Source organism: Coffea eugenioides, chromosome 5 (genome assembly GCF_003713205.1).
Source record: "Coffea eugenioides isolate CCC68of chromosome 5, Ceug_1.0, whole genome shotgun sequence".
Taxonomy (NCBI): Eukaryota; Viridiplantae; Streptophyta; class Magnoliopsida; order Gentianales; family Rubiaceae; genus Coffea; species Coffea eugenioides.
The window spans coordinates 49,663,927-49,689,883 of NC_040039.1; the positions used below are offsets into that span (position 1 = coordinate 49,663,927).

A 25,957-nucleotide genomic window follows, 5' to 3' on the forward strand; every position below is an offset into this window, starting at 1 on the left:
TTCGGGGTGGTTCCAATTCAGCAATGAGAACTGAAAGGGCCGGAGTTGGTTGGTTGTTTGGCGGTGCCTATGTTTGTTGTGTAGAGTTTCATTTCAGATTTTTAGTTATCCTCTTTCTGTGAACAAGATTTGTCAGTTTTATACAAGAATTTTGGCATTAGCTGCTCTTGGACGGACTTGGGACTTCGAATTTTGAACCTTATGTTGGTGATAAAACATTCGCGGCTGCGATTCAACGTTTCCGATATCACAGCCGTTATCCAGCGGACCAAGTTCCTTCAGCTTCCAGTAATGACCTTTTGGCGATTAATCCAGCAGTTCTAGTTTCTCGTGTATTTAATTTTTGTTTCCACCATATAATCAGAGGTAAGCTCATATAAGCACTTAAAGCCCAAGTCTCTTTATGCGCTCATACACAGTGCATTTAAGAAAAAGTCCTTTCAATTTGAAAGAACAAAATCTATTGAAAGTGAATTATATTTCTCAAGAAACTTAATTGCATTATGAATGTATCAGTCAATAACGGTACAAAATCTACAACAACATCTCCAGAACCAAGTTTCTGATGTATAATAACAAAAAAGTTCTGCTCAAGGTACGAACCACTCATCCATAGAACAAAAAGAATGTTCCCTTGGAAGTTGAACTAATTGCTCAACACTACCACTGATGGCACATCTATTTTTCAATCAAAGTTTTTCTTCAGAGTTTTAGATGTTTAATGGCTGTCTGAACATCCTTATCTCCTCTGCCACTGCAGTTAAGTACAACCTTAGCTCCATCAGGAAGAGTTGGGCACAATTTCTCTAAATATGCCACAGCATGAGATGTCTCAAGTGCAGGGATGATGCCCTCCAACCGCGATAGTCTCTTAAAAGCTGCATAAACATTGGAAGGGAACGTGTCAAGGACAAATACTACAAGGTATAAATAGAACAGAAAGATACCAGGATATAAAACCATCAGAACAAAATATCCTTTTAGCGACAGTAGAACCATCACAAGGCATTAAAAAGCCACTCCCCTAGGCTATTTTTCCTTCTAAAAATAAAAAAATAATAATTTTAAAAAACTTTTTCAAGCCAATGTTAAAAAAAAAAAAGGTTCATAGGGAGTCAACATTATTATTCCATACCTTCCAACGCCTCCTCATCAGTAACGCTGAAATATTCAGCACGTCCTATGTCCTTCAAAAAGCTGTGTTCAGGTCCAACTCCAGGATAATCCAGGCTATTTGAGATGAGAGAAAATTGTAGTCAGGATTTGTCCCCAAAAAACGTTTTCTATCAAAGGAAAATATGCAAGGATAAAGTTGACACTTTTACCCAGCACTAATCGAATGAGGCTCAATTATCTGCCCATCTTCATCCTGCAACAAATAGCTCATGGCTCCATGCAACACTCCAACCTCACCCTTGGTTAAAGTGGCAGCATGTTTACCACTCTCTATTCCAAAACCAGCAGCCTCCACACCAATTAACCTAACATCTTTGTCATCGACAAAGTCATCAAAGAGGCCCATGGCATTTGAACCTCCACCAACGCATGCAACAAGCACATCTGGTTTCCCACCCCATTTCTCCAATGCCTGCTTCCTGGTTTCTTTACCAATCACTGCATGAAACTCTCTCACCATCACTGGATATGGATGTGGCCCTGCAACGGAACCCAGGATGTAATGAGTTGATTCCACATTAGTCACCCAATCCCTTATAGCTTCTGAAGTAGCATCTTTCAGCGTGGCAGTGCCAGAATGAACTGGCCTAACCTGCAGTTCCAAAATTTGGAAGTCAGAAGTGGCATTACCAGAGACATTGTGGCAATAGTGTGCCTTGTTCAAATTCAATAAAATCAAGCAATGCTATAGTCTCCAAGCCAAAAAAACGAGCTAAAGAGTTTTCATTATGGGTAACTTCACAGTTGTTCAAACTTTAATCAAAATCATTTACTGTGCCTATCACCAATGAACATCGACCAGTCTTTTAATCATGATTCTTGACAATCAAGCTAAAACTCTTACTCTTTTCTATCCAGAAATGTACTCTTTTGTGTCAAAATGGTATGCTCCACAACCATATTGTTTTCATCATTATTATAACGGATGAGAACAATGTGAAATCCACAGATAAGAGAAAGGTAGGATACAGATTGTCGACGAACAAGTTCAATTATGCATGACAATATGAATAATTCTCAAAAATGCCTACTAAAAGTACACACAACCAGTAAACAACAAAATAAGAGGCAAACCTAATTTGTGATCTCTAAAGCTGCCCAAAAAAAAAAGAGGCTCTAATACTAGGCAGGAAATGAGATTGTTGTAAGCAAATCGGACAAAAAGACCAACAACAAAGACACAAGAAAGCTCAAAACATGAAGACTGATGGAAAGAAGTTTCAGTTTCGCCACAAGAAACAGTGACCACGAACAATTGGACAGAGCTCCAGTATTATGACAAGAGCAATGCTTTCCCATATTAAAACCAAAAGCTGAGAATGCAAGATAGCAGCTTCAATCTGTAATCAAAATGCAGGCTGGATTTTGAATTTTTTTTTTTTTTGAAGCAATTAAAAACAAAGATACACACCTCAGCTCCGAGCAGCCGCATCCTGAAGACATTGAGAGCTTGTCTCTCCATATCTTGAGCACCCATGTAAATGACACACTCCAAACCAAACCGAGCACAAACAGTAGCAGTGGCCACACCATGTTGACCAGCTCCAGTTTCAGCAATAATCCTTTTCTTGCCCAACCGTTTAGCAAGTAAAGCTTGGCCAATCGCATTGTTAATTTTGTGTGCTCCTGTGTGATTAAGGTCTTCCCTTTTAAGATAAATATGTGGCCCTTCACCACTGGGGCGTCTATAGTGCTCAGTAAGCCGTTCTGCAAAATAAAGAGGGGTCTCCCGTCCAACATAATCTCTCAAGATTCCATCCAGCTCGTTCTGCAATCAGTAGATTTTGTCAGTATAAACCTTGTTCTATTAAACAATCACTGAAAGTTACACTAATTTCCTAAGCATTGACTCCAATTAGCCATCTTTTAAGTCGATCCACAAAATAACCAATTCCGGACAACTCACACAAAAAACGGTACATGAAAATGATAAATCTGTTTGTGTGTTATGGAAAGAAAAAATTGACCTCTCTTCAAGTTGAAAAAAAAAAAAACTTTGCCGTAAAGTCATTAGCTTTTCCATCATTCTCAATACAACAATTAGCAATATTTCAAACAAATGATGATAATAATTATTAAAAAAAAAAAATCAATCTTTCAAACAAATGAAGGAAATGGCACATAAAATCTGCAAAGCCAGAGCCGGATTCAATTACTAAATTAAGTAAAAACATTAATTAGCAAAACTTAGAAACTATAATCAGCACAAAGCAAAAAAAAGCCTCAAATTTACGGAAATACAAACTGATGAACTCGGAGAAACCTGGAATTCATTATCGGCGGAGAGGGATTTGAAGGCATCCTCGAGCTCAGAAAGGGCATACATTAGGGTTTCAGGCACATATTTGCCACCAAATTTGCCAAAGCGGCCAAAGGAATCGGGGCGTTGCAGAATCACTTCTTCCTCTGTAGACGTCATGGGTTGCTTGGTGAGGGTGCAGAAAACAGAAGGGGAGGTGGTCTTCGGAGAACGGTTGAATTTGCGGGGTAGCGATCGTAGAAAAGCGGCGGATGAGGGGCGGTAGGGCTTGGGAAGCGATAGAGGAGTGGCGGCGGTTTCTGGGGTGACGGAAGCGGTGGAAAAGGCCGCCATTTTAGTCAGGAAATAGGAGGCACATTCGTTTGAAGAGACGGGATGAGCATTTTGTAGTCAGCGCCTAGCTGTTAAAAAGGACTGTCTAGTTGGTAAATACAACTACTACATGGGGGGCTAATTATTTAGAAAAGGGAAATTTGTCAAATTGGTCCTAACATATGTTAAAAAATTTTTTTTAATCCTTAACATTTAAAATCAGTCAGAATTGTTCCTAATATTTAAATTTTGATCCATTTTAGTCCTAATACTCGTATTTATTCATTTCTTCGACTGAAAATAGCATCTTCTTCAATGAGCATATTTGCAAGGGCAAATATTTTTTTATTTTTTTATTTTTTTATATACAGGTGTACTCATAGCATGTACACTAGTCTTATTTTCAAAAATAATGCACTGAAGCGATGCTAAGTCGAATGAAGACCATAGCATGCGCACCAACTCCGATCTCCTCGTCTATAGCAATTGTGAGAAGCAGTAGGTGCCCAAATGTGTGAATTGGCCATATGGAACCAAGGTTTCATGCTCTTTAATTTGAAAATGGCATCAATCTAAAGCTGGGACCAAAACGAATCACCTTTCCTGTTAACTCCAAGGCACTCGAAAGCAGAACTTTGGGCAGAACTTTAGGGGCAACCTGTCATCTTTCAAAAAAAAAAAAATTTTGTGTCAGGTACCGGACTAACCGTGTCAGAGTATAAAAAAATTGAACTCACTTTTGGGTACAGGACTGTGTCAGTCCGGCACCCATAAGTACGCAACATATCCTGTCAGAGCTGTAGATGTCCGAATTTTCTTTTTCTCAGCCGTATTCTAAGTAATTAGCCTACATGGGAGCAATTATTAGTAGTTTCCATAAACAGAAGGCGCAATTCCTTACGTAAGCAAACAATGGCATGAATACGACCCGGACCTAGACAAAAAATGGATTCACCCACCAACAAATAGCCGCCAGCTAGGTCACAAGTACTTGTTATGTCAAAAATAAGAGGTGTGCAGTGCCCTTGGTTGGGTTCATACTATAGGATTGCAACCGAATTTGGAAAGATGTCGGCACATTAAAACGCCCACTTTGAACCCGTATCCATCCATGTGTAGGATTCGGATAGATTCCAACCTAACGTAAGTACATGTATCTGGATGTATCGCGCACCGCTTCGTGTCAAAATCATAACGAGATGCTTTCTCGACTCGAATCAACGTCAATCAACAGACTGAAATAACGGGTAGATTCGTGTCAATTATGATTTAACAAGTAGTATAATTAATTGTTCTTGTGGACAGCTCGATTGGTCACAGCATGCCTCCTAAGGAGCTGTTGTCCAGTGTCCGCCAGGATTCGAGTCCCATGATTGTCGTGTTCGGGGGGATGGGGCCGCTCCTCCGGGGCCGGTGGGGGATTAGTCAGGTCCGGTTTACCCGATGACCTGAATACCCCCTTCGTCAGACCAAAAAAAAAAAGTAGTATAATTAATTAATTTATTATGCCATGCTTCGTGTTGTGACTACTCCATAAATTTTTTTGAAAATTTTGGCTTGTATCTACCATCTATTTGGATGCGAATCTACTTGCTGATTAAATGGTTTTTTCAATACAAATCATAATAACATAAAAAAACATACTAACAAGGATATGCCTATTTATTAATTAGGTTAACATGATCCATATGAACTTGGAATCATTGTTTAAAATTTTTCTTTTTATTGCACTGACACTACCAAATACAAAATAGCAGGGATTGCCCCATTTATCAAATGGGTTAAAATGACAAATATGAATTACTATTTGAGATCTTTCCCAGTTGTGTTCGAGTTCTGAATAATAATTAATCGTACGATATCTATAATATCCGGGCTTTAAAAAAACCCGCGAACCCATGACAGGAGGTTGTTGCCAATGACAAATCTTTTCGCCATGGGCCCAAACCTTTTCTAGATGGGCCTGCAGCCTGAGAGAAGAGAGAATCTGGCCCAAATATCAACCGACGCTGCAAAGTTTAGAGCTACAGAACAAATCATCACAGAGGTCCCCTAAGCATTGGTCTTGCTCTATCTTCTTCTTTTTCTTCACTGGGCTCTGCTGCAGAAAAACCCTCCTCTTCAACCCTAAACTGTAAGTTCTTGCTCTGTTATTCTCCAACTTCCCTCTAGATCCTTGTTTTATTTCAAAAGAGTTGAACTAAACACGCTTGGGTCCCATTGTTGTAGTGCTTAGTTTTTGTTAGAAGATTTATTGTCGAACATTTTTTTTTGGGGTTAATTTACAGTTTTTCTAAATGCAGTTATAACACTTTCTTTTTGGTTAATTTACAGTTTTTCTAAATGCAGTTTTTTCCAGCATGATTGGTTGTGAAATGTCTTTATTATATACTCGTCATACAGTTTTTGGGTATACATTATGGATTTTATTTTTTGGAAGGGGGGTTTTGGGGGTGGGGGTGGGCGGGAAGGGTGGTTAGTTTATCTGTTCGACGAAATGTCTGTTTGATTATTAAGTGCTGGAACAAATTGAAGACCAGGCTTGACCCTTCAGCTAAAGAAGTCTATGTTTTAAGAACTTGCAATAAATTTATGAGAAGAAAGCTTGAATTTTTAGGCTGCTTAGTTAATCATCAGCTGGTGAATGAGGTGTTATGTGCTTGAATGAGAAATTGGAAACAGTATTTGGTTTTCAGGCTCAGATGGCTATAACAGGAAATAGGGTTACTAGAAAGGAACTAATTTTTTGAGAAATCATTGAAAGAAACCTGTCGTAGTGAGCTTTATTTCCTAACTTGCACGCTTTCAACCAGATACGTGCATGAGCAGAGCAGAAAGCTTTCATGGGGCGTGGGCATTCAGAATCTCCTCCTAAGGTTCGTGGGTCTCCACGTAGAAGGAGTCCTTCGCGGAGAGAAAGGTCTCCGCCTCGACACAGGAGTTCTCGCTCCACAAACTCAACAGTGACCGAGAAAACTTCAAATCGTAACAGGTCTCCAAGGCGTGACAGGTCAAGGTCGCCAGAGTCTCGTTCACCTGTGAGAGAGAAACCTTCAATTCGTAAAAAGTCCCCACCAAGGAGAAGATCAATATCTCCTTCTTCAGCCTCTCCAATCAGAGAAAGACCCTCAAATCGCACCAGGTCGCCCAAGCGATCAAATTCAAAGTCACCTGATAGTCGTTCACCCTCCCCAAAGACCAAAAGGTTAAAGAGAGCTCAAGCTGAAAGAGAGGCTGAGAAGGGAAGTGAGAGAGAAAATCAGAGAACTCATGGTAAGCGAGGGGATAGAGCTTCTAATAGAGAAAGGGATTCAGAGAAGGAAGTGGCAAATGAGAGAAGAGAGAGACGGTCTGGGAGGGATGGAGTTGATAATGTATCATCTAGATCGAAACGTGATCACACGGTGTCTCCGCCTAATTATCGCCACAGGAGTCGGCACAGATCTAGATCTCCTCATGCTGCTGATAAGAGGGCACGTGATGAGGTGTCTGGTGATATCCATGTCCATTGCTATTTTTATGATTTGTAACTAATGATAGTATGATAATCCCTTTTTTTCACAAATTTAAGGTGCAATAACTTTCTGATCTGTATAAATATATGGAATTAATTTTTCTTTACCTGTTTTCCAACAATAATGTCATGAAGTCAAGATTCCTGGTGTCTTATCAGCCTCCCGACTGCCTCCAACATGGAAAAGATTGTTGGGAGGACTGGAAGATTGAAGAAAATGATCAGACATAACTGTTATCAGAACCTCTACTTAGGCATTTGATTTTTTACCCATGTTCTAGAAGCATAAGTTTTCTTCTTAAAATAAAGAATTATTGGCACACTTTTGCCCATACAGATTAACTGAAAGATTGTTCTTTACTCGTCTACACAGGGCATCAATGCATCAATTTTCTTTTTTGCAATAAATGTGAGTGATGATTTTTTGCCACGTATATCAGTAGGTTTAAAATTCTTTACTTTATAGGCAGTTCTCTGTAGTTTATGTTGCCGATTCTTTAGGCTTTCTGTTCCATCAGCTCATTTATTGGTTAGATATGTTTTCAATCCTCTCATATTTAGGCATTATGCTACAGCTGACTAGGAAATGTATTTGCGAGGGTAGAAGTATCTTAGGGCTTGGATTATAAGCAAGTTGGACAATATATCGCTTTTATACACCGCTTGAAGGGATTACAAATGAATGCTTAAGAACATACACAGCTTGAAGGGATATTTTATAAAAAAGAAAAATAGAATTTATGCTGTAAAATTGCTTGGGATATGGAGGGGTGTTTGTGAATAGCAAACCTTTAATTTCATTGTGGAGATTGTTGCATTTCTTGAACTTTGAGCGTTTTGATATTATTAAGCATTTGAGCTGATATTTCTTGGTAAAAAGGAATTATTGGTTTATTTGCCTGATCATCACTGTGCAAGTCTCTGTTTTCTTGCTAAATGCAGAGTATGGGAGAAAGTTTAGGTTTTAACATTATTTCAGCCCTGCTTTGTATTCCTTAAGTTGCATTTTCAGAAAGAGATGTATGTTAATATGCTTATACTTTTACCTTTCAGGAAACAAATTCAAGGGGTTCTGATCATCGGTGAGCTCTTAAATTGAACTTCATTCTGTTGTCTGAGCTTTTAATTCATACTTCTGAAAGTCTTATTAAGATATTAAGTGGTGGTGCTATGTATGTACAATATTTCTGCATTTTCTGGCTTTCAAGTTCATATTATCCTGACGTAGTTCATTACACTCAACTTGAGCAGGAATGGAGAAAATGATTCAGTAGCTAAAATGAAAGCCACTGAATCAGCTTTGGAATCAAAAGAAAAGGTAGTATTGGCCTCAACTTGAAATTCTTCGACTAATTGATAGCAAACCGGCTTGATGTTTTACTGCCTTTTGTCATCTTCGCTTCTTTGCATTAAAAGAATATATCCTCTTTTTTCATTTTGTATATGTCTAAACTATATGAGCTTTCCTTCATCCCACAGCCCTCAGTTCTTAGTACTATTTGTAAGAATGATTTTTCATATGAACGTTGTAATGCTTATATACAATCTGCCAGCAATTAAGCAGGCAATTCATTTTGGCAGGAAAAACCTTCATTTGAGTTGTCTGGGAAGCTTGCTGCGGAGACTAACCGATATAGAGGTGATAAATAGATTCATCATCTTATTCTGGCGAAACCGTGTTCTGTTTCTTTTTTTGTTTCCTTCTTTAACAAACCCCACCCCCCCAAACAAAAAAAAAAAAAACCAAAAAAAAAACCTACAAAGCTTGCATATGTTTTACTTGAGAAAGCAAATAAATTGGCTTTCATTATGCTAAACATCCTACACACACTAGGATTTGCTCTCTGAATCAGGGAAAGAGGGCAGGTTTGCTTTCTTCCAGGAAAGGTGGTGAAGTATTTTGTGACTAAGAATCTGGTTATGTTAGATTGTGATTACTTTTTTCCTTCTTCCTTTACTTTCCTCCTTTCCTTACTGAGTGCTACCTCATGTTAGGTGTAACACTGCTGTTCACTGAGCCACCAGATGCAAGAAAGCCAGATATAAGGTGGCGATTGTATGTTTTCAAGGGTGGTGAACCATTGAATGGTAATTTCATAACCATTTTGTCATTTTGATCACCATTGTTATTGGTAATTCTTGAGGTTGGTTTTTTCTGGGGGTATTTTTTTTTAGTTTTCTGTAGTTGAAAGTGGGTGAAGGGAACCAATTTCATTCATTTATCAGTTTGAAAAGGATGTTAGAATGTGTGGATATGGTACAGAGTCACAAAATAATGCTTGTTAGAGTGGATTGGTAGCAATTTATTTTAGCATTTTTGTGGGGCTCTTGCTTGTATTTCTGTAGTTCTTTTAAAGGATTCTGATCATATTTTGCTATCTTGTCTTATGTACTTGTTGAGCAGAACCCCTCTACGTACACCGTCAAAGCTGTTATCTTTTTGGGAGAGAAAGGAGGGTTGCTGACGTCCCTACAGACCACCCATCTTGCAGCAAACAGCACGCTGTTCTTCAATATAGGTATTATCCAAGGCTAGTTCTCATGGATGAGTGCTGGTATTATGGTTTTCTAGTATATGTTCTTGTTATTAGTTTAGAATATCCTTTTAATTATTGCCCTTTTTTTGCTTTACTTGCAGGCAAGTTGAGAAGGAGAACCCTGATGGTACAGTATCGAAGATAGTAAAGTAAGACTAATGTGTAGCTTTAGATTTTTTACCTTCCCTTAGATGGCAATGATATGCCCTTATAGGACTGATATGTTTTGCCCCTGTCTTGTATAATCTAGGCCTTATATAATGGATCTTGGGAGCACCAATGGAACTTTTATCAATGTAAGCACTTTGTTAGTTATATTAGTTGTCTTTATGTAATTTGCCTTTTCTCTTGTATGGGAAGCATCTACATTTGATTTGTGTTGCCAAATTATGTTTTTACATTTGGTTTTTAATTTGCAGGATGATCGAATTGAAGCTCAGAAATATTATGAACTTTTTGAAAAAGATACGATTAAGTTTGGTAATAGTAGGTAGGCTGCATATTCAAGTTATCTTTTTTGGTTTCCTTTGAAATTGAAAGTCTGCCTACGGTATCACAGTCATGCTCTATGTTATTGTTATCTTTATTTCTGCATGTATATTTATGTTTTGTGATGCATCCATTTATTTGTTAGTTGCATGCATTGATTTTTAAACCGCATACTGGACTGTTGAATGTGATCAAAACAGGTGTCTATCATGAGCTACAGACACTTTGTCTGGATTTCGAAAGTTGTTTGCTTGCTTAATATTTTGAGGGTGCTAATTTCCCAGCTGGTGTTGTTATTTGTTGGTTTTCCATTCTGGTTACCAGTGTATCGAAGTTGAGAAGAGTAGACAAAAGATCAACCTGTAATAGAAAACAAAAAGGAGAAACTATAGAATTTAAGTTGGATAAGGATGCAAGTTTATCTTGTGCTTTTGGGAGTATGAAGTCTCTTATGTATTTAGAATAACTTGACCTCCATGATCATGTGGAAATAAGGGATCCAGTTTTGCAATTTTACCTAGACCTTTTCATCTCAAATAGTTGCCTGGGATGTATTTTCCATATGTTGGACTTTTGTGCTATGAAAGAAGAATGTCATTTTGAACTTTAAAAGGGCAAGTGGAAGCATTCAGCAGCAGGAACGGTGCAAGTAGGTCTTAGCTGATGGGAATGTGAAGTGACTTTCTTTTGTTATTTTTGGGCATGGATACTGATCCCAGAAGCTCGTTTCTGGTCCAAACTACAAGTTGTTAAATGTTTCTTGTTTTGTTCTCTTTTAGCTTCATGTACCATATGTATTAATGGTATTATCAAAGTTGGTGCAATATGTGTTACTCAAGGATATGTGCCTGTACATTATTATGGGACGGACAATGCAATCCACAATCTCTCTATATTCCACTTTTGGCCTGTATTGTCATTTGAAGTTAAGTACGAATATTGTTTAGTGATCCTGATTCCTGAATGTGTGTTTTGGCAGCCGTGAGTATGTCCTGCTGCACGAGAACTCAGCTGGTTGATGCTAATTCATTGGCTTCGATCATGGCTTGTGAGGCCTATTGGTGTGGTTGTGAAGAATTAAGATATGTTGCCTGAGGCTTGCTGGAAGGATGTCCAACTGCTTTCAGTGGCGTCTTGCTGTAAATTTGAGCTGCAAATGTTGCCTGCTAAATTTTGCTCTTTCTTCTACAGATGTTGGTTTATACTTTGTGCTTAATCAGGAGCTGTAATTTGTTTAGCAGCTGCAATTGGATTGATAAATATATTTTCCGGGCACATAACCGCTTCTTGCACCCTTGAGGTGAATTAAGCTTCAGGAGGACGAAGGGTCTGCATGGCTGCGTGCTAACTGCCCCTTCCACAACCCCACACGCCCCCCCCCCCCCCCCCAAAAAAAAAAAAAGGTCCTTGGCCCCCCTCTGGCCCAGACTTCTCTTTTCACCGGTCTAGGCTCTTTCATTATTTGGTACACCCAAGAATTGCGAGGGTGGTTGCATTTTTTTTAGTGCAAGTGAACGGGTTGGAACCGAGTCCTTTTACACTTGTATTTCCATCCTCCGAATCATTCAATCCATTCTCCTTCGAGAAGGAGAGAGTGTTTGCATTACTGGTGTATTGATCTATGGGTTTTGAAGCGATATATCTATTTTCATAAACTATTTGGAAGAAGTTGGAATGAATAGAGGACGAACTTGTGTTCCTGAGTAGTGTTAAAACGTTTCTATCCTACTATTGAAGTGTACGAGTTCTTGGTAATCTTACTTGGCAAAGAATGACTAAAAGGCCTTGCAGTCTTAGAGTTGGGATGGTTTTGATTTCTGTTATAAATACTGCGATCGTAGCATAATAGCTGTTCGACATCTTGGTATTTTTTCTAAATGTTGATGGCACATCCGTCTGAAAGTTCCAATGCAAGAATACATCTGTGAAATATGAATTAACTTTTTTATATACTGATAGTATAGTGATTTTTTTACACTAGTAATTCTGAATGTATGTCATATAGGTATGATTTGAATTTTAAATTTGCATTTATGTTATGTGACAATGATTTAAACCTGTTAGTATAAAAGAAATTATATGCCGGCAGTATATAAAAAGTTATTCATTAAATATATAGGTTTCATTTATTAGACTATATAATAAAACAAATAGTAGGAGTGCAAATAATAAAAAATGGAGTGTAAATAACATTTCCCTTTTTCTTTTTGATAAAAACAATAAATGATATCGACTAATAGAATTGGTTGTGCGTCGTCCGGTGGTACGGTCCTCCAATAAACACTATTTAACTTTTGCAAGAATTATTTAATCAAATGCAAGAATACATGTAACCACTAGCCCAAAGGCTGGTGGCGACCCCCACCAAAAATGCCACATTTAAGTGACTTGGCTTCAAAAAAATCCAGGCGGATGCGTAGTGCATCCATCTGGTCCGATGGTGGTTCAGTCCCCTCCGGATTATCCCTGGGTCTCTTTAGGTCCGCCCCCTCCCCCCTAGTGTAGTATAGATTAGGTTATACAACAGTTGTCGTCTCCGAAAAAAAAAAATGCAAGAATACATGTAAATCATTTAACTTTTGCAATAATAGAAGAATATGCCTTGAAAATTACAAAAAAAAAAAAAACAATTGAAGAATTATCTATTGCATGACTCTTTTTTAAACAATTTCAATGAGATCGCTAATCTTGCAAACTACATACTAGTCTTTACATGGAAAAACGTTCTACGCGGTTAGTGATATATGTAAAAATTTTGAAAGAGGGGGAGAAAACAAAGGATCATGGTCCCATTATGAACTTTCGAGGATCCAGCTCCAAAAACCTGGATAACTTATCATGCCCAGACGTAAAGAGTCTTAAAATAGAGCAAACTATCGTGTGGTGTTAATAATACAGTAATTTTAGGTTTATACATTCCTAACAAAGTTCCTTGAAATCATTAATATTGACTTAATATGGTGGACAGACAAAATCTTGCACCTGCTTGTATGCCTCAAATTCCTTTGCTCCAGCGAAGATGAAATCCTTATAAAAAAGTGGGGCTATCTCCCTCAAGGTCGAGATCTTATAATGATGTATCAAAGTTGAGATCCACTCAACTTTTTTTATATTAGACTAATGACTCGTCGATCTCTTATGTGATCTGTTCTCTTACAGTGTCAATGCATGATTTTCACTTGTCCCATTGTCTTTTTTTTGCCTTTTCGTATGGCATGTAAGATGATTAAGAGAAAGCTAATACTACTAAGATAAAACTTTTGATTATGAATAGCGAAATCCACGTCCATTGCACGCACATTTCTACAGTCTCCAGGTAGTCTGCGGTTGTCTAGTTAGCTTTGTCACGTCAAAAAGCTCACTGTGGTCATTGTCTTGTCTGACGATGATGATGATGTTATGCAAAATTTTAACCCAACTTAAATGGGAAAAAGTAGAATTGCTCCATAATTACACAAATCTGCCAGCTTTTGTGCGGCTATTGTCGTGCATAAACAGTGATATCATGATTAACAGAAAATTAATAGGATCCAACGCAGGTTCTATCTAACTAAAATAAGACGCAATTGTAGCATGAGGAGAATTGAATTGAAGGCGCCCAAAAGTTGCTTCAGATGGTCAATATTGGCTTCATTAAACAAGTAACACCAGGAACTTTAATTAGCTTTAAAGTGGTACGACAAGATTTTTTTTCTTAGGTAATCCCTATTGTCCTCAAGTTTGAGATGTTTTTGTGTCAAAACTGGTCGGTCGATGGATTTTACTGTGCATAGCGACCATGCAATTGAAGTTGCATGGCACTGGATCGTAGCGCTTGCATTGAAACGCTGCCTTGGATGGATCGAGGGCTTGGAATTGGAGCATAGGATCCTTATATAAGTCTAGCATCATTGGATTAATTGCCAGTTGACAGAGATAAGCAATGCAATAATAATATGACTCTTAGCTCTATCTTTGGTCCTTTTTTTTTTTTTTTTTCAATATTAAGAGAGTATCCCAGTTTTGCCAAACTAATCTCCCTGAACCTGGAGTACCCTATCCCCAAGAGCATCCAGGCGATATATGAAGCCAAATTCGAACCGCGTCCCACGAAGAATACTCCCGAGAATTCACCGGCTGAGTTGACCTAGAGGAGTTCTCGACTTAGTGTAGGTTTAATTGCCAGCTTTGGTTGGTTTATACTTTATACTATTAAAACTGCATTAATTTATATCAAAATTCTATCGCTATACACAACTACAGTATAACTAAAGAGAGGCCCCATTTCCACCCGCAACATACACGATACAAGGGTTGACCAAATTTATGGTTTTCATTTTATAAGTCCAGATCAATCTTCTCATTTCACCAAAACTGCAAAAATAGAAAAACGCGCAAGCACTTGTGCAGTTCTGCATTTGGCTCTCTTGTCCAAAAGGATGCAATCCATTTTGTGTCTTTTTATACTTCCTTTTCTATATTCGTTTCTACCCCTTCGTTTGGTGCCGTTTCGTCCCAACTCTCCCCCTAACCCCCTAAAGATACATCGCCGCCTACTCAAATTTGGGAGGACACACCTTTTCACAGGCTCCCCCATTTCAGACGGACTCCCGCGTAACTGTTCACGACTCTACCAGCCCTATATGTACTGTCGACATGCATCAGCTCTCTTCATCCCCATCATTTTCTCGCCAACTTTCGAGTTTGCACCACCTTATAGTCTCTTCCTTCCGTCTCAGCCTTTTAACGTTCTAAAGAGGCGATGGATAACCAAGATAGATTATCCCCTTTGCCCGACGGTGTCCTGTTCATCATCGTCTCTTTTTTGCCGTTCAAGGAAGCGGTAAGAACTTCCGTGCTTTCAAGAAGATGGCGTCGTATTCCCGTGGGAACAAGAAACCTGGAGTTTGACGAGAGGGATTTTGTTCCTGAAGCAGCGGATTCTGATCAGGGAGCCCGGCAAAACAAGAGAAGGGCTTTTCTTGATTTTGTAGCTGGATGGATTGGAAACTATCGGGATTCTGAGGGTCCAGTTAAGTTTGGGTTGGCATTCTCTCACCCCGAGGATCATCGTCTAGAGATGGAGCATTTCGTCGGTTTTGCTACTGATCGTAGAGTTAAAGTTATTGATCTTGATTTTTCTGATCCAGAATGGGATGAAGACTTCATTCAACGTCATCAGGCCTTTCTTGAACTGCCCAACATTGATGATCAACACAAACGTACTCTAGAATCTTTGAGGCTGTTTTCTTGCAATCCTCCACGAATTTCGCAGGCATCCCCGAATTTCACTGCTCTGAAGAGTGTTCATTTGGGATGGATTGGGCTGCCTTCTGCTTTTATCAAGAACTTGATGGAAAAGTGTCCTGCACTAGAGACTCTGAGTACGAAGAATTGCTTTCATGCTGGTTACTTCGAGGTTATTGGCCCGAGGTTGAAGACCTTGGTCCTAGAGAAGTGCTCTGGAGCTGGACCTAACATGAGGATGCCAAACATCCTGATTAATGCTCCGAAATTGCGAGTCTTCAAGTATTCTGGAGTGCTGACTACATTTGAGTTTGAAAGGCTGGGATCAATGGAGGAGGCGGACCTTGATTTTGGTCTCCACGGGGAATATGGTGAATATGGGGACATTCTTTGTGCGCTCCTAGCTGAAATTGCTTGTGTCAGGACACTGACCATTTGCAGTTATATGCTTCAGGTAACTATTCATATCAAATTTCTCCATCAGATTTGTTTCCATTTGATTCTTTTTTTTTTTTCCCTGCTAGGCATTTTCATTTGATTCTCACTGCTACTACATTTTAAAATGAGTCATTTACGCTCTCCTAGCAAGCAACCGAATACTAATTACGTCCAATATCTGTGCAATATTATTATAACTGATCATTGTCGTAGAGGTGGGAAAAAAAAAAGGAATAATAAGAAGAAATATCGTGCAATATATGGGCATGCCAAGTGATTCCTGTGGAGGTGAAAAACATTAAAGAATATCCCCTGACAAAAACGTAGAGAAAAGTATATATATATAGAGTAAATACGAAGGACATAAAAATTGGCAACAGCTTCTTTGGATTAGTAATTTTGTCACTGAAAAGCCTCCTACTTGCATCAAAATCAGAACTTTTTAGCATGTACTTCTTCCTTGTGACCTCCAAACAAGATTCTGGGTGTTCCTCTGATCCAGCACTGAGCAAGTTAGTCAATGCAGAATAGATTTTCTTGCAATCCCCGAAAACTGAGCAATTTCCTTTTGGGCAATTCCTATTGTACAAGTCGCTTGAATTCTGGCCTTCAACACAAAAATCATATGATCATCTAAGACTGGCTGGGAATAGTACCTGGAAAATACCTGATCACATAGTATGAAAGTACGAGGACCAAAACCGGACTTGTTGAAATCACAACCTCTACAAATAAATTTGGCAATTAGAAGAACATTAACATTTTCTTTGAATTGCTGAAATCTGAAACCAAAAAGTCGTACTAATTTAGTAGGGTGACATATTATCATTGAATAACAAACTTTTTTTTTTGTCATTGAATGATACTACATTCCCTGCACTTTTTTAAATTATACAGTGCAATGTGGATTCAAAAAGCTTGTACATTGGAGGCTATCTAGTAGAGTGTAGACTATAATGCACAGGTCTTGCGAAGAGTAATTGCAATCTCATGTTAGATATCCTGATCGTGCATTGTTCGTGCAATATTTAGATATGAGGCCACTCAACTTCTTCTGCCTTTTTTTCTTTTTGGGGCCGGGGGTGGTGGTGGTAAAGGTAATTCCTACTGGGGAGGAGCCACTCAAGTTGCAGCCTGTTCTTGGGTGTGTGAACTGCCTGACGCTGAAGACATCCTTGGACAGAAGGGAATTCTACGGGATCACTTTCTTTCTCAATAGTTGTCCTAATCTTGAGGTCCTCACAATTGACCTTACTACTTCAATCAGAATTTTTCGGGTGAGTTTCAAATTTCTTTCTTTCAATCATTTTTTTCTCAAGGGGTAATTTCAGAAATCTCCCCTGAAGTTTTTGATAGTTTCATTTAGCACCCTTCTCGGTTCATAGTGTCTATTCTGCAAAATTCTAACAACACGTAAATTTGGCCGTGGCTTCAGGAGTGCGACCCTCCATTTGACATTGAGCATCATGCATTTTTGTATGCTGGACGATATCAACCAAACTACACTTGCTTGAGGAGCAAGTTAAAATCAGTTTATGTGGAAGGGTTTAAAGGGGAGCCAAATGAACTTTTGGTGCTGAGATATCTTCTCAAACATGGTAGGGTTTTGGATGAAGTGCACATTCACCTTTCAAAGGAAAGAGGTCCTGGTGGTGGAAGCATGGAAGAAACTTACTTCAACAAAATTCGTAGCTTAAAGAATTGCAAAGTAGCATCCAAAGGACTCCGAATATTCTTACGTCGTAAATAAGATAGAAGATGGAGATGTTGGCAAGCTTTTGCTCCTTTGGTGCTTAGAGATTTATATGATTATGATACAGATCATTAATCTCTACGCCCCAACGGAGATGTTATTGTTAAGTGTCTCATTTTTAGCAGATTTGATACGCATCAGATTTTTTTGGGACTTGTAATGTAATGTAATGTAAGTGTTATAATGACATGAATTGGACACTAGTTGTGATACATACCATTAAATCTCTGAACCCCAAAAGAAATATTTGTGTGTGTCTTGAGTTTTTGCAGATTTGATAGAAGATCAGATTTATTTGGGGTTGCAAGTGATATGGTGGGACTCGGGGCACGGACGGTTGCAGGTGCAACCGTCCCAGGCGGTTTTGGTCATTATCAACTGCGCGTAACTTTCTTTGTACATCGCGTAACTTTTTTTTCATAGGATGTATTTTTACAACAGATAGTGGTGGGCCCCACACTTGGCGCGGAAATCGAGTTACATGGTGTAATCTCAGCCGCACAAAATTTTGAGGGCAAATCTTGACCCTTAACCGTGCAGGGACGGTCATACTGACGACCGTCCCTGTCCCAAATCCGCTATGGTGGCATTGGACCCTTCTTCTTGTGTGATAGTTGTGACGAAATATAGCAGTTTTTTTTTTTGGGCTATGGCTTGGTGCGTAACAGGGTATAAGGTGTTAACTCCATTAAACATATGAATTGGACAGCTTGCATTGATTTGTACAGTTGGGATCCTTTGTGTCATTATTCGATGTCAAATTCAGTGTCAATCTCATTTATCACGTGATGGTAGAAGAAATTTAAATAAATAACGCATGATAAATTAAATAAACGGGACATTTGACATAAATATAGAAGTGATATTGAATTGTTACTGAAAAAGTGGCATTGTGAATCCTGTGACAATGCGCACGCATATATAAATCCATTCGAGGTTTCATTCCTTTCATAAGCAAATACAAGCGCAAGTGTTTGCATAATGCCTACATCTAGCATTTTGTACTAGCATAATGCCTACATCGAGTAGCTACATAGTATTGTGGGAATTACCCTGATTTCACACATTATTCATTTTTCTCTTGACAATTATACAGTACAGCAGACACTATAATTAATGTCTTTTATGATAAGGTTTCGGTCGGTAAAATCAGAATGAACCCATGAACGGTCTACAACTATTACTCCATCAGAGAAGAAATGTAGTACAAGAATCATAAAAATGGTAGCTTTGCCTGTATCCAAATCGTTCTCTTCCATGTGGTCAATATACACTAATCGTACATGTACAAGTGCTTGCGAGTACATTAGATGCAAAAGTGATACAAGTAGGGGTGTAATCGAGTTGAGTCGAACTCGAATATCGCGATACTTGAGCTCGACTCGACATACAGATAGGGTGCTCGAGCTCGAAGCTTGCTCGCAATACTCGAGCTCGACTCGTATGGGCTCGAATCCATTCGAGTCTTATCGAGCTGCTCGAGCTCGTTCGAACTCGAGTTATTAAATTTCATTTTTTTGATAATTTTTGGGCGAAAAGACATTATTACCCTTTTAAAATTTTTATATGACTTGAAACATTTCGTAAATTCGACAATTCTTTTTGGGTATAAGGGTAATTTTATAATAATAATATATTAAATAATTAAAATTAAAATATTAAATAATTAAAATTAAAATATTCGATAAGGCTCGTCGAGCCTTCGAGCATCACTTCTGAATGCTCGAACTCAATTCGATAAATTTATCGAGCTGCTCGAAACTCAAATTGAACTCGATTTGACCGAATTCGAGTCAAGCTCTTACATCCCTAGGTACAAGTCATTAGTATACTAGTACATATTTTCTTGAGGAAAGAAATGATATGATGGCTTCGTGAGGCTCGGACGGACTGGGAATGCAAAACTTGTTTAAGTATTGTAGTGAAGTGACGGTGATTGGATGTTTGTACTGACAGAGTAATCATCACATTGACTTGTACTACCAATTAGTTTTCAAACAGCACACGATCTATTGGATTTGATTGATGGTATCCTGAAACTGTTGACTGCTAGTCCCGCTTGTATCCGGCTTTCCCTCCCTTTCGAAAGGCTAAGGAGTAGCACTAGTAAAAGTCCTCAATTTTAGGTAGGTCTGCAAAGACTCAGAGAAGGACCGTCCCTGCACAGATCCTGGCCACAAAAAATTATATGGTCCAAATCACGTCTTGTATTTCGATTTTCATAACGTGTGTGGAGCTCATAAAATTTTGTTCTAAAATTATATATTATGCAAATAAAATTATGCGGTGTGCAAATTGTACAAAATTATCAGGAACGATTGCGTTCCGGATGTTGATGGTCAAGATTTTACCAAAAAATAATATATAAGGTTTAGATTTCATTTTATATATCATTTTTTACATCATACGTGAGATGTATAAAATTTTGTTTTATAATTACACATTGTACAAAATAAGTTATATCACGTGCAAATCAAGTAACGTCTTATGTAAAATATATAAAATCGGTCCAAATAAATTTTCTGTTAACTATTCCGGCCCTAGGGCCAAAAAATTCAATGAACCAAATTATGCCACGTCGTATCGTAAAATGAAGTGATACAATCTGAGTCATGCTGTCTGAAAATCAGATATGCAAAATGTCCCTTGCAAGTGCATGGGAGTCTGAAACGTGCGGAGCAAATGGAATTGAATACAACACGACCGAGTCAGTAGTTGTTGTTGTATAAGCATGTAGAATTGGATTGTACAAGACCATCAACATATCTCTTTAAAAAAAAAAAAGAAATCAAATGTAGCTAAGGTTTGATTTCAACCCAAATTATGTAAAAGGAAATCAAGCATAGGTTTTATGGGGCCATTCTTTTCTCTCTACATTTCTATGGCATAATAATATGTGAAACACAAAATGAAAACTCCAAGGAAAATAGCCTCATCAAATTAAATTGAATCTCTACTCATTTATTTCCAACGAAATAAATCTTCTTATGACCATTGATATATTTTTTTGTCTTTAACATAGATTCATGGCAATGAAATCATGCATGTCTTACCAAAAACAAAAAAACAAAAGGAGAAAACCAATGACAATTGATGAAGAGAATCTAACACAAACCGGGGAGTGGGCCTACTTTAAAATGCTGGGAAAAAATGCAGACGAGAAGACAAAGTTTGTTAGCTAGCTAAATTGGGTTTAGGCCCACATAATGTCGCATAAGACCCGTATAAATTGGGCTCACCGCGCAACAATGAGCAAAGAAAAAGTGGTAAGCAATGGGCTGAAAAGTACAGACACAGCACCCAATGCTAACGCAAGGTTTCATAGATAACGGGCTCGTAGTTTGCCTCCACAGTTGTATTACTTGGCCCAAGAGTAGCTTATTGAATATTGACTCTCCTTTTCCATTTTCCAGGATGATGGGTAACAATTTCACCGTTTCTAATTCCAATTATCTATTTCTCATTAAGCGGAAACATTCATTGCATTGCATGCATTGATGATATTTTTCGCCCTCTTTTAGGGAGACAGAAACAACCCATCAAGTCTAAAGACTTTTAGTCTTCTACATACAGTGGAGAAGGCGAGAAGACGAGATCCCTAAGAGCAAGAAAAAAAAAAAATTTTTGGCAAAAAAAAAAAGAAGAATAGAGAAAGAATTACAAGGAAAAAAAAAAAAAGGACACCTAATCCTTGAGGTGAAACAAACATCTCAATTCTCTTAGCTATTGATCTTCATCGTTCATCCCTTTTTTTCACCAACAAAGGAAAAGAAGGTTTTGGTTGCCCAAAAAAGGACCGGACAGAACTATTATATATTTACAAAGTGTTTGGGGGCCGAAAGCAAGTTATTAGAAGTCGATAATAGGTTCCCCAACCGTCAAGTTTCTCTGCACCGTCCATGGCAAGTTAAAAAGCTTAGCCATAATAAATTTGAAGATCTTGTTGACATTGATGTTGTGGGTTGCACTTGAGAAGAAAAGGGTTGCCTTCATGGCCCTTGCATACGCTCTAGCCTGCACAGGATATATAGGATGCATACAAATTACTTACTTGCATGTGGACGAACTTTGGGTACGCGTAAAGAATGGAATAACATAAATAATTGCTGCCTGCTATTTGTTTTTTGTTTAAAGAAAAGAAAAATATGTTCTCCTGCCTTAACTCTAACGTCAAACAAAAAACAAAAAAAAAAAGAGTAATTTTGTTCAATATGGAATCCAGCTTTGTTGAAGCAACAGAAGATTACAGATGTTGTTCTCTTCTTCTTGCGTTGGAATGGGGACTTATCCACAATGCCAACGCGGAAAGAGAGGAGAAAAGTTCCATACTTTGACGCATGTTTTCCTTCCTCTCTTCTTAACACAGTTGTCTTTGAAGTGACAATCTTCAAGACTCCAAAATTTTCCCTTATTTTTCCCAAAGGCACCAACCAAAAAAAAAAAAAAAAACAAGGGCTCAACATCTGGTACACGTGGGGTATGTATGCCCCTCATTAAATATTTGATTTTTTCTACATGCAGTTTATCATGAAATGTTGTTATTAGCATGAAAGTTGGATCACATGTTTCACAGAAATAGACAACTCAGTATTACAGATAAGGAGCCTTGCGCGTTAAAAAAAAAAAAATATGATAAGAGTGAATTTCAAGAACATTTTGTTACCTGAGCATGAATCACACAGTCCATAAAAAAAAAAAAAAGAGCAGGTGAATTTTTGGACTTAATAAACAATTTTTATTTATTTTTTTACCTGAGTTATGACAGTATATTGAATATCTGGTGGAAGCTGAACGAAATCATCAAACTTGGCCCCAATTAGGATAGGAATTGCAGTCTGCAAATAGTTTCAGATGAGGAGGAGGCATCAATCAGCAAAACCAATCAAGTAAACAATTAAACTCATTCCCTTTCCATCCAAACAAGAAGCATCCCATCTCATACCATAATCTTGAGATCATCAAGTTTTAATTATGAGCATTGAAATTATTGAAGCAACTCCAATTATCAACAACCAAGTCTAATTATTGCCAATTACCATTATTAGAATACTCCTTTCCTACCGCGGGAATTGGGATATTATTATGCTAGTCAAGGCCAACTCTCTCTAATGAACACATAAATCTTTAACTACAGGAGTTACTCCCTTTATCTCTACCTAAAGGAGTTATTGTCCTGAAGTAAAGTACCTGATTCCACTTTCTTGCTTCAGTATACCATCCAATTACACTGCAATCACAGTACAAGAGAATTTTTGAGCAAAAGTAATGCATGGGAAAAAAAAAAACCTTCTACATTCAAGCTTTTCTGTATGATGGCTGCAACTGCAAGCATATTAAATTTTACCTGCTTAATGTACAACGACTGGTGAGGTCAAACATGAACAAAATTGCAACAGCATCTTTACAAGCAATTGGGACTTGATCAAGGGACCTTCTATCACCTATATATATATATATCCAAAAATATTACTACTATATCAAGAACTTGTAGATTTCTAAAAATCTTTAAACTTAAAATTCACTGTAACTGCACCAAATTCCAATACAAGAAAAAGATAAAAGAAGGCATTCTCACCAAACCAAAGGCAGCAGGGTCAAATGATTCAACTTACCTCCAACATCCCATATTCTAAAAGCAATCCTTGCACCTCGAACAAATAAGATTTTATCCATTAAATTTAATCCTTTCATCTGCAAACCTCTCTTTTCTTGTTCATCACCTACATACTTTACCTACAACATCGAAGAGAACATAACCATGAATTTCTCGAGCGATTCATTAGCAGGGGAGGGTTGGGGAAGGAAAAGAAGGGCTCAAGACTGACATTTCTTTGCTGTAACCAAGAAATGGTTAAAGAAAATCATAAAGCACTTACCACAAAACTCGTTTTTCCAATCTGACAATCACCCAAAATGCTGATCTTCAAGCTGACTAAATCCGAATCACTATCATTATCAAAGCCCAGACTACAAGTAGTCGAGGGCTGATCCTGCCCCAACACGTTACCACCAGGCTCTAAAGCTTCCATGGACGAAGGAGGAGGAGAAGAGGACCTCTGAGAAAGCCTTCTGTACCTCACAGGCTTCCCAATAGAACAAGCAAGAATTCTCTCCCAAAGGAACCTAAAGAACTCCCGGAAAATGGACACTTTATCTAGTAAACTCCACCTTATCCTGACGTGAACAAATTTTCTGATTACTTGGGTCATCCTCTTGCCAGTTCTTTCATGGACTCTTGAATCCATTGATGTATACCAAAGCTCTTTGTCTTGGCATGGCGGGCTTGTTTCTGTTTCGGCTAGGCTTGAATGAATGGCTTGATGGCTTTGGGACCTCAATTTGTTCGGTTACTCTACCCTCCACTCTCCTACTGCTGAGCAAGTCTCTGGGAGACTTTCAAAGCCTAACTGCCTGCGAAGTTGTGTTATCAAAAACTAGGGGGGCGGTTGACCGGTACGCTACGGATACCAAAACAGTCCAAGTTGCCGGCTTCTTGGTTTCAACGAAGCCTGGGCATTTAGGTCAATTGGACTATTCTGGCTTTACTCCAATTGATTATTATATATAGACTGCTCAATTTCATGGGTGGGTACTGTCAAATCTAAAAGGGTAGATTAAGTCGGTAAAATAAATTAAGGTTTCAAGCAACATGTTCAAGAGATAAGAAGGAAGGATGGACTCAAAACTTCTTTTTTTGTATTTAAGAGAGAAAATGTTAGACAGAAAAGAATGAAAAGATTACGGGAACTTGGGTTAGTGAGAGGCGAACGTTTTATCTAAATCAAGAATAGTAGTAGGAGATAACAAAGATTGGCTCATAGTCAAACTTGCTCTTATCGTGTGTTTGCACCATAGCTGCATCCCATACATGAAAAGTGAATGCACAATCAAGAGTAAACGCCGGGAAGTTCACGTCTCAAAATTGGATAAATCTAAAATTTAGGGATCAAGCTAGGACTTTTGGAGAGGGATTTTCTATAAAAAAAAAAAAATATCTACGTTTTCTATAAATACATTTTTCAATCATCTTTTTACTTCACACATATCAAATTGTTACATTACATTTTTTTTACAAAAACTCCAAAAAATTGCAATTCACCACTTATTCTCCATAACCAAAAAATTGACCCAATTTTTTAAATAAAATTTTATCTTTATCTTTCAGGTGACCCATCACTTATTCTCCATAACTATTAATACATCAAATAAAAGATAGTTAGTAAGAAAAATAAAAATTCTCTTTCTTAATAGTGCTATACATAAATTGAGGAATATATGTTTTCGGAGGGTGGGTTATTCAAATTTGATTCACCCCAAAAAAATCTTTCGCCCAGACAAAAAAAAAAAGAAAAGAAAAGTAGAAAAGGTCGGTCACCTTAGTGAGCTAGATCTTCAAGCTCCGGTGTGGAAAGAATGGATAAAGCAGCAGCTATGGGCCAAAGTACAAGTACACCTAACACCACCATCTTGTGACGTCTGTGCACCGTAACAATAAAGCATGACATGTCTGCACTATATGCTTACAACACAAAAAATATAAAAGAACAGTAGTCGTATTACTAGCTAGCACTAGTAGCGTCGTGTTACTAGCTAAAGAAAAACAAAAGGAACAAAATCAAGAATATACTTCTTCTTTTTTCTTTTTTTTTTCTATTACATAAGTGGGGGATCGAATCAAAATCTCTCGTTTACCGTTTCTTCCTTACACCACCTAATTCATTCTTTCCCCTGAGCATGTACTTCACTTAGTTGGTTTAATAGTGAATAGATTGGATTGTTTTCTTTTTCTGTAGGTATTATTAGAGTAAATGAAGGTTTCTTTTGTATTCTTTAATAACATTTAATCCCTTCGTCCCATTTATTTAGTCGTATTTGGAAAATTCAACTTTTTAAAAATAGTGATTTGATTGTGATGTTTGTGCTTCCTTTTTCAATTTTACCTTCACAAATTTAAAATTTAAATTTAAAAAGTAACATGCATATGATTAGGAATAAAGGATATATTGGAGAGAGAGACTAAAATGTGCGTTTACCTCTCTACGGTTAGATCATGATTATGCAAAAGTGTGAGCTAACACACTGCTAGATTAAAGAATACGTGGGTGATTAAAAGTCGGTTATTCTCTCTGTCCAAATTGCATAAAAAAAAATGGATTAGTGGAAGCATTTGAGTGGGTGATCTAGATCAACCAGATTAAAGTTACCAAATCCTCTGGAGATCAAGAAACGCAGAAAAAAAAGCTGCATACACC

At 37.9% G+C, this 25,957-nt stretch overlaps 4 protein-coding genes across 4 annotated transcripts; 2 read left to right on the forward strand and 2 right to left on the reverse strand.

Annotated features, from left to right (window-relative positions):
- Window positions 1–463: 463 nt before the first annotated feature.
- LOC113770146 (tryptophan synthase beta chain 1-like) lies at window positions 464–3,809 on the reverse strand. Its single transcript, XM_027314528.1, has 5 exons — window positions 3,440–3,809; window positions 2,588–2,944; window positions 1,326–1,768; window positions 1,136–1,230; window positions 464–878 (listed from the first exon to the last, which is right to left on the reverse strand). Exons 1-5 carry the CDS (start codon window positions 3,767–3,769, stop codon window positions 703–705), a joined length of 1,401 nt encoding a protein of 466 aa, XP_027170329.1. The 5' UTR covers window positions 3,770–3,809; the 3' UTR covers window positions 464–702.
- A 1,988-nt stretch (window positions 3,810–5,797) lies between these two features.
- LOC113772578 (FHA domain-containing protein DDL) lies at window positions 5,798–11,580 on the forward strand. The gene is made up of 11 exons (XM_027317204.1): window positions 5,798–5,882; window positions 6,562–7,233; window positions 8,316–8,344; window positions 8,514–8,580; window positions 8,844–8,901; window positions 9,258–9,350; window positions 9,667–9,781; window positions 9,901–9,948; window positions 10,050–10,095; window positions 10,219–10,289; window positions 11,268–11,580. The coding sequence occupies exons 2-11, from the start codon at window positions 6,592–6,594 to the stop codon at window positions 11,305–11,307; spliced, it is 1,209 nt and encodes a 402-aa protein (XP_027173005.1). The 5' UTR covers window positions 5,798–5,882; window positions 6,562–6,591; the 3' UTR covers window positions 11,308–11,580.
- Window positions 11,581–15,029: 3,449 nt separating this feature from the next.
- Window positions 15,030–17,702, forward strand: LOC113771944 (putative F-box protein At3g29830). Its single transcript, XM_027316490.1, has 4 exons — window positions 15,030–15,968; window positions 16,850–16,898; window positions 16,985–17,229; window positions 17,388–17,702. Exons 1-4 carry the CDS (start codon window positions 15,030–15,032, stop codon window positions 17,700–17,702), a joined length of 1,548 nt encoding a protein of 515 aa, XP_027172291.1.
- Window positions 17,703–21,199: 3,497 nt separating this feature from the next.
- On the reverse strand, window positions 21,200–24,213 carry LOC113770878 (septum-promoting GTP-binding protein 1). The gene is made up of 6 exons (XM_027315495.1): window positions 23,582–24,213; window positions 23,318–23,438; window positions 23,050–23,146; window positions 22,893–22,932; window positions 22,457–22,540; window positions 21,200–21,719 (listed from the first exon to the last, which is right to left on the reverse strand). The coding sequence occupies exons 1-6, from the start codon at window positions 23,948–23,950 to the stop codon at window positions 21,555–21,557; spliced, it is 876 nt and encodes a 291-aa protein (XP_027171296.1). The 5' UTR covers window positions 23,951–24,213; the 3' UTR covers window positions 21,200–21,554.
- Between the last annotated feature and the right edge of the window lie 1,744 nt (window positions 24,214–25,957).